The sequence below is a fragment of the Fragaria vesca genome, linkage group LG2 (genome assembly GCF_000184155.1).
Source record: "Fragaria vesca subsp. vesca linkage group LG2, FraVesHawaii_1.0, whole genome shotgun sequence".
NCBI classification, from domain to species: domain Eukaryota; kingdom Viridiplantae; phylum Streptophyta; class Magnoliopsida; order Rosales; family Rosaceae; genus Fragaria; species Fragaria vesca.
In genome coordinates, this window is record NC_020492.1 from 12977608 (window position 1) to 12986597 (window position 8990).

The 8990-nt window shown below is 38.8% G+C and overlaps 1 protein-coding gene across 1 annotated transcript; it reads right to left on the reverse strand.

Annotated features, from left to right (window-relative positions):
* Window positions 1-3731: 3731 nt before the first annotated feature.
* On the reverse strand, window positions 3732-7107 carry LOC101300507 (probable inactive receptor kinase At1g48480-like). Its single transcript, XM_004292441.1, has 2 exons — window positions 5844-7107; window positions 3732-4871 (listed from the first exon to the last, which is right to left on the reverse strand). The coding sequence occupies exons 1-2, from the start codon at window positions 7105-7107 to the stop codon at window positions 4282-4284; spliced, it is 1854 nt and encodes a 617-aa protein (XP_004292489.1). The 3' UTR covers window positions 3732-4281.
* Window positions 7108-8990: the final 1883 nt, after the last annotated feature.

Sequence of the window (8990 nt, forward strand, 5' to 3'; positions counted from 1 at the left end):
GATTCAACCTCACAGTCCACTGCTATGCATAAGACGATGGGTTCTGATCAATAGACTTTATCAGAATCACAATTACCAGAAGGAGAAGAACAAAAACATGAAAAATTAACAGAGCTTCATACTTACAAGAGAAACCAAAAGGGAAGAGATATGAGAAGGAGGAAGAACCCAGACGTGAATGGATCCGACGTGAATATGACTTTGAGTTGATAACAACGACAATAGAGATGCTCCTCAGAATACGAGGAGTCCTAAATTTGTTAGGTTTGAGTATTTTGTTTAGAAAAAGAGGGAAAGGAAAAAGAAAAGAATTAGAGTTAGAAGATAATATAATTTATAAACCCATGTAGTTAACCATGGTTAAGGTGATTAGAGGATAAGACACTTGGCATCCATATAGAAGGGTAGGTATGAGGGTGGGTAAGTTTGGGTGGGTATGAGGGTGGGTAAGTTTGGGTGGGGAGCAAATTTGCTCCCCAATCCCTACTAACCAGCCTTCTTAACACACGCGTAGCTTTGTTTTTATAGTAAACTACATATTAGTTACTGATCAAATTTTAGTTTACAAATACATTATTTACACATTTAAGGATAAATATTAATAAATTAGAACAAATTAATGTCCACATGCCATCTGTAACTATATATTTTACCAGAATACCTTTCACTACATATTCTACTGTTACTGTCGACCAGATATGTGCCAGATATGTGCCAGTACCTGAATTAATATGCTTTTACCGAGTACGAATATGCTATTGCCAGTACTATTGCAATTTTTTTCCAGCAATTCTCCGAAACCAAACAGAGATGCTACTGTCGCGATTGGAAACCTTCTGCTACTGACGATTAAATAGTTACTGCTACTACCGAATGTACAGTAGCATGACTCATACTCTTCTAGAGCTAAGGTTTTGAATAACGACGTAACAGTAGCAAACACATAATAGTAGCAACAAAGCCTTAAGGTTTCGACAAATGACGAGATAGTAGCAGGAAGCGGCCAACGTAAATCTTGAACGGATCATGCCGCAAACCTCTTGGTAGTCGTCGATGACAGAACCCCACCGATCATATCTACCAAAAGCCTCTGCAGCCACGGTTTCTTACTCTCGATCTTCAGCAAGACGCTATCGAGGACCTCCAACTACTTGTGCGGCAGATCAAGCTTGGGTCATCATCAATCTGAGGGCACAAGGTCCCTCCCTAGGTGAGCAGAGAGATTAAGATGGCTTGATTGGGTCCTGATTGGAGATTCCGACTATTAAAGATGTTCGGGTCGACCCGAATTTGATTGTGGACGACGGGGATGTGATGTCGTTGACTACGTGGGTGGCTAACAAGGCTCCGGCGCGGCTCAGATCTGGAATTACGGGTCAAAGCATATCGGCCTTTTGTGTTTGTACCTGAGTCTGCACAGAGAGAGAGAGAGAGAGAGAGAGAGAAGAAGAAGAGAAAAACCCGATCTGAGTGCGTGGGGAGAGAGAGAATAAAAATTTGATGGTATTTGTGTAATTCTGTGGGAAAATTGATCATTTTGGTCATTTCATAATTAAAATTCGGGTCAGGCCCGTGACCATTGGTTTTAGGCCTCAGCTTGTGTCCTAATTTGTTTACAAATTATTGAAAGTGGGTTTTTTGTGTTTTGAAATTTGGTTATGTAGTACTTTGTAATTTTCTCTTGTTTTTAAGATATTAGTCTATTAACACATGCTAACGCACGTGTTAATTTGTTTTTATCTTTTTTTTATAAAAAAAATTTTAATTAATTACAAATAACTGCTAATGCAGTTGGCATTCAGCAAAAACTGTTCCACGTTTTTCTTCTTTATTTTGATTGTTTTTTTTTGTTTTTTGTTTTTTATATTTTTGATATTACTTTATTTTGTTATCATTTTACAGTATTAATCATCCTTAATTTTTTTTTCTATGTCAAAACTTTTCTATCATGGGTAATATGGGTAGTTTATAAAAAAGACTTCACCATTTCACCATGACACCAAAAAAGGTATCTGGTGATCTTGGATCCGGATTCTCTGCTTGGATTTATGTTGCTTAGATTTGCTTGGATGTTTATAACCATTAGATGAAGTAAGGATGACATGACGGTCTTAGATTGTACTCAATCTAATGGTTATAAGTCATCCAAGAAAATTCAAGCAACATAAATCTTAAAGAAGCCAAATTCGGCTTTCTAATAGTAGAGATATGGGTAATTATATCGGTTTATTACCAATTTTATAATTATTTTATACCGAGTTTTTTTATTTATTTTTTATCAGATACAACTCAAATATTACAACTTCGTGAGTCAAATTCATAATCTCCCACTTATTAAAATGAGACTATGTCGCTAGACCAAATAGTGTTTGACACCGAGTTTTTGAGTATGATTGTAGTTATCAATTTATACATCTCACTACCCACTTCTCTCTCCACATATCTCTTTATTTTATTTATTTTGTCTTTTACCATAATATCTCTTGTATTTTAATAGTCTGAATTAACTCAATAATGGTAAGATTGGCAAAATACATTTTGATGAAGCTTTTGAACACCTGGTTATTATAGTCGTAGTAATTGGTTTCCCATTGTTTAAAAAGAAAAGAAAAAGTTATTTTTCTCCCTATGAGTTCCCTCTTGGGCTTCAGAAACTTTGGGCCAACTTCTCAGTCGGGGAAAGATGGTTGATGAGGTTTTCTTGACTTGCGGTAGAGAGCCTTGTTAATTTCGAAAAAAGGTCGGGTTTCCTTTGGTGCGGTTGGTGCAACCGATTTCTTAAAACACGGCAGATTCAAATTTGTCGACCAAGTAAGAAGCTGTCATGTGTGAAACACCAACCATGGACTGACTGGGGTTAATTTAGTATCTCATTTCAAGATTAAATACTAATGATAATGATTTAATTATTTACTTAACTAAACCATTTTTCGTCTTCAACCCAGAATAAAAATAAAACCCAGATGAAGAAATGAGTAGCCTCAGCACCTCAGTTCTGGATTTTCACACTGGCAAATTTGAGTAGTATAAAGCTTGATCCGATCCTTTCCCTCTCTCGGAGACCTATACGAAACCAAAGAAATTTTGCAAGCATTCAATTTATAGTTGATGTTCTCATCACAGTTGCAGACCCAATAAGAAATTCAAAGTTGATAAGCCAAAATCAATCATACTATCAAAATTGAAGATATGAGATTTAAAAATTCACAAAAACCAGATTTTGAAACAACTAAGAGAAAGTGGGATCGTACCTAACAGAGAAATGGAAGGGCAGGCTGGGCAGCTGCTGGGTCTTGTTTAACTTAGGAAGGTTTTGGTGGTTGTGCCAGCAAAGGTTGTCGATCCTCCTCGAACAAGTTCAGAGATAATGCCCAGACTCACACTCAATGAGAGAGTATGTAGTTTTTTTGTTTATTTATTTATTTAGAAACACAAGATTGTTATACAGAAGAAATTGAGGATTATTTCAGTTTTTGTACTGTCATTGTTCACCGGTCACACTGAGATTTTGTGGAAATAAGAACTTTGTGAAGTCTAATGTGGGGAGAACAAAATCTCTTGCCTGACCAATTAATAGCACTACATTCTTCCTACATATTAGAACCTCATCTCACTATGATTACATTCATGTTCGGCCTCCAACAATTCCATCAGGAAAAACTAAAAGGGATTCGAATCGTTCGTTTAAAGAGGATTGACTATTAGCAGCAAAGGCTTTAGCAGATCCAACTACTGAAGTTCTAGTAATCCATGCCTCCCATTCCTCCCATGCTAGCTCCCACTGACGGGGCATCCTTCTCCGGCAGCGAGACAGCAACGAACGAGAGAGTCTGGAGTTTTGATACACGTGGCAGCTTCTTACTTGGTGGTCCCATGACCAACACAATGACCTCGTTTTTTTTATGGCTACGATGGATTTTCTACGTGGGCAAGCTTCTATCACTCTATCAGAGCACGAGTGAGGTGGAGCACAAAAAGCTTTTAGAGGAAGGTCCATATGGTTTTACGGTAAGACCTTGTTTTCCCTAGCTGTAGTTTACTATTAAAATAAAGGAGGATCATTACTAGAAAATAAAAAATAAGTATGAAGGTGAATACCAAAATGCAAAAAAAGAGGATGCCTAAGATTTTGTTTAGGATAACCCCAAGAATAAACAAATGACTAATCACGCCTGAGCTTGACCTGTAGAGCAACACAAGAAGAATGCAGTATCTTTCTTCGATCCTTTACTTGATGTGTGTATCAGTTAAGAAATACCGCTGAGAAATCCCACTATCCACCTAAAATTCATCTAGTCCATGCTTCAAGCTGGCACTATAAAGCTCCTCAATCTGGCTAGCCACTTCAGCCATTGAAGGCCGCTTATCAGGGTACTGAACGGTACATTCAAGTGCTATCTGTAAAAGCTGAACCATTTCGTCCTCAACATTCTGGTACCTGAGAAGCTCAAGGTCAAACACCTCCACAGTCCACTCCTCTCGAACAACAGAGTGAACCCATCTTGGAAGGTCTACTCCTTCCTCAGTCATGAGGGCTTGGGTTGGAGGCTTCCCAGTAAGCAGCTCCAATAGCAATACACCAAAGCTGTAAACATCAGCCTTTTGGGTTATTTTATTAGTATCTGTGACTTCTGGGGCACGATAACCGGATACACGATTCGGAGTAGAGGCTGGGCTTGCAAAATGAGCAAGGCAAAAGTCAGAGACGCAAGCTTCATAGGACGATGTGAGAAGAATATTTGAAGATTTGATGTTTCCATGGGAGATTGTTGGACCATGAGAGTGCAAGTATGTAATTGCACGAGCAGCTCCAACAGCAATGCCAGACCTTGTTTCCCAATTCAACGGAGTCCTTCCTGAGCCTCTGTTCCCTGTGGTGAAAAAATAAAACTATCAAATTATAGAAAGTAATCTTCAGCATCATTGCTGTCATGGGACATGAGGTCTTTCATCATATAGCAAAGAACCCTGAACTTCAATCCAATATGTGCTTGGAAGCTTTATTAATAGCTGAACAATTAAACTAGTGCTAACCATGTTGCAATCATATGCCTTTATTAAAATACAACAAGTCATAATTTGTTAATAAGATGCAAAAGTTATATATTTACGAACACTTAAGAAAATAAAGTATCACAGAACAGGGAGAGTACTTATGTGTGGTCAAAATAAAATCAAGAAAATCAACTTAACTGATCTGTTTTTTCCCATCAGCAATTTCATACCAGAAAAATCAGCATCCAAGGAAAACACTCCACCACAACTTAATTAGAAGTATGATACGATAGTCTTCATGTAGATTAAAAGACAAAAGCATACAGCATGGTTTGCATTTATTTTATGTAAGTGTTGCTGGGATGTGGGACTAACTGCAACTATATTTGGCTACTATGAGACGGAACTCATGCCAACTCTAAACACATGCTTCTGTACAAATATGCAGCTAAGCCTTACTAAGAGACTCAATGTTTTTATGCTTCTACAATCTAAAAGAATGCCTAAGATGGCTTCCCACACTAGTGTTTGACACATGCAAATTCATCTTAAATATCAGTATGTAGCCACTACAGATCGAACTATCCAATGTCCCTCATTCTTTTTAAAAACTAACTTAGTCTTGTTATTAAATCCAATTCTTTAATCCCTTTTGTTTAATCCAGAAACAGAGCTGTCAATGCTGATGATAATCAGTTTGTTTTAAATTTGCAGAACACAAACTTTAGGTACTGAAAAATGGCAATTTTGACTATAATCTACATACATTGCATTAAGTAAAGCTGCAACAAATAACAGAACAGCAAAATCTAGATGATGCAAATGGAAACCATGAAAGAAATGCTCACCATGTAAAAGAGCAGACAAGCTTCCCATAGGCATGTAATCATAAACCAGAAGCTTCTCGTCTCTGCTATAATAGTAAGCCCTGAGTGGCACCAAGTTCACATGCTCCATATGCCCAATCTCATCCATCTTGTCCTTAAATTCCTTCTCCGACACAATTACTTCCTTCAACCTCTTCACTGCCATGGACACCCCCATTTCCAGAGCTGCCTTATAAGCCGTCCCGAAAGTCCCCTTCCCAAGTACCTCAGCGGATGCCCTCAACAAATCCTCCAAATCAAACACCTTCACCGCGTTCCCAAAAAACACCAAGTGCTTGCTATTCACATTCCCCTTTTGGGCGATAGAGTACTCCGCACTAGAACTCTCCAATGATCCCTTTGCGACTTCAACCGCCTGACTACTCCGCGAAGTAGAAGCAACATAATTAGCACCCTGTTCCCCTTTTTTCTTTCTTCCACACAAGAAGTAGAAAATGGCAACAATGATCAAGAATCCAACTAAGCAACCTATGACAATCCCTGCAATTGCTCCACCCGAAAGCTGATTCTTAGAACTCTGAGTCCCAGTCCCATTACAGGCCGTCGTCAACGGCTTCCCACACAGCTGCAAGTTCCCTGCAAAGGCCTCCACCGGCCAGCCCGAAAGCTTTCCGGGTACGGACCCATTAAGCCGGTTATAAGACACATTGAACTGTCCAAGAAGCGGCAAATCCAACTCCGGAATCGACCCATTAAGCTGGTTGCCCTCCAAATGCAGGGACACCAACTTGCTCAACTTACTAAACCCCGGAGAAATCTGACCGGAAAAATTATTGTGAGAGAGATCCAACCTCTCCATGCTCTGCAGACCGAAGATAAACTCAGGAATAGGGCCCGAGAATCTGTTACCTTGCAAGTAGAGGCTGTCAAGTTTGAGGAGGTTGGCAAGGTCATTAGGGATTTGGCCGTAAAGCGCGTTTCTGCGGAGAGACAGGGCTCGGAGTTGGGTGAGGTTGCCGAGACCCAGAGGCAGAGGGCCATTGAGTCCCCAACCGGGAGCGCGTAACTCGGTGACTCGGTCCGACACGCACGTCACACCAGACCAAGAACAGGGGTTGGTCTCCGTCACATTCCACAGCGTTGAGCGACCTCCCACGGCAGCTCTGAAGCTCAACAGAGCCTCTCTGTCGGAAGCCAGATCATCGTTGGTGCTGGCCGTCAAGCCAAGACAACTGGTCAACAACAACACCAAAACAAAGGCCAGTTTCGGAGGAGGAGGCTTCATTGAAACGATCAGAAACAAAACAGGGTGGTAGCTAGGTTTGAGAGAAAGAGAAGTCGAAGTCGAAGTTGAAGTTGAAAGAGGACGACCGTGGCAGTTGCGTTTGTATTAATGCACACATGGAAAAGCGTCCCTTGCTGAGCTGTTCACCAGAACCAAAGGAAATGACCTCCGTCTCCCCCAGATATGTGGGTGCACTATCTTTTTTGGTCCTTTTCGGATAATTCGAAACGGTTGACATTTTAGATCAACAGCCAATCAAGGAACCTTCACAGTGGGCCCCGCACCCAAAGATTTGAAACCTTTCCCGACGGCTTCGGTTGGTTATTATTTCATTTGGGGAATTTATGGGGATTTTGCCCTTGTTAATTAATTAATTTTAATTAAAAGGGAAATTAGGGGATTCATTTAAGATTTTGGTATTTTTGGGCAATCTTTGGCAAGAAAAGAGTTGATTTTAGACGCGTCTTTCTTGATTTGATTTGATATTTTCCTACATAAACATCCTGGTTTCTTTTTTAATCATGTATAATAATAATACATTAAGTAGGAGTCTCCAAAATTTTTCATTTCTTTAATTCAAACATGATAGTATGTTAATTGCCATAATTGGTTTTTTAAGGGACAAGGTCGGCACAAGATCTGGGCAAATGCCGCCCACTATGGTAAGAAATCACAATGTCTATTGTAGACCATCTTTTGCTCTTGTAATGGTCTATTGTTGTTTATTTAATTCATTAATGATATAATTGATTTTTTGTAGTTGGTTTTTGGGAATTTATTTAATTAATCCATATTCGATCAATGTAACCTAAAAATATTAATTCATATTTATTTTTAAGTAAAAGGGTGTTTCATTCCATTGTTGATAGATGTTATATTATGAATCGATTCATTGTCTTACGTATAAAAGACAAATAAGATTGAGTGATTCACGTAGGGTAGTACCCTCATTACACAATTTTGCTCACTCAAAAAACACAAGTGAGCTTATAATCACATGGCAAATTGACTATAGGCATATTAATCGCAAACCAGAAATAGGAAACAGCAAACAAAACAAAACTCTATGATCTCAAACAAAGATCATAGCAAAAGTTTTTTAAAGTAAAAACATAAATTAAAACACCTCTTTGCCTAATGAGATTAATTCTTGTTTATTTGCTCTCAAAAGACTTGGAAAATAATTGAAGACGGAAGACTAATGATCATCAACCAATAAAACTCAAATTTTTATTGTTTATATTTATAAATATCACACAAATATCAATTTTACCCTCATATTTAACTAAAAAGTTAACGGAAGTACCAAACGTTAAATGAAGCATAACTTGAGGCGGAGATTCTTCTATGCACAGTTGTGGCGATATCAGAGCCTTCTATTTAATGGTGAGAATGAAGTCATATAAGCCATAGATTAATGCTTACTTATATAACGGTCAACGTGAAACTGAGTGAGTGAGTTAAAAAAAATGGGTAAAAAACTCTCCGGGTAAAAATTCAATAAAGCTCTTCCTTTCCCCGACTCTGGCTAGCAGAGTGTACAGAGCGACTCTTCTCCGTATGGACGGGCCATAATTGGCGGCAAATGTGTAAAGTTCAAACTACTCGGTCGGGTCCGAATGTTTTTTGAGGGGCTCGGGGTTTAGATTTCAAGGTGCGAAACGCGATTTCGGGCTTGGTTGACTACACGCACAAGGCATCACCTCGTCTCAAGATGTAAGCATCAATCGAGCAAGGCTGCTTGGTAATTTGATTCTGGTTAGTTTGTATCTATTTCATTTTCAATATCTTTGATTTTGATGATTTTTGAGATCAATTTTGTTCGTGCTATACTGGGTGATTCAGATGTACTACAAAAATATTAATTGGGGGCATTGATTTCC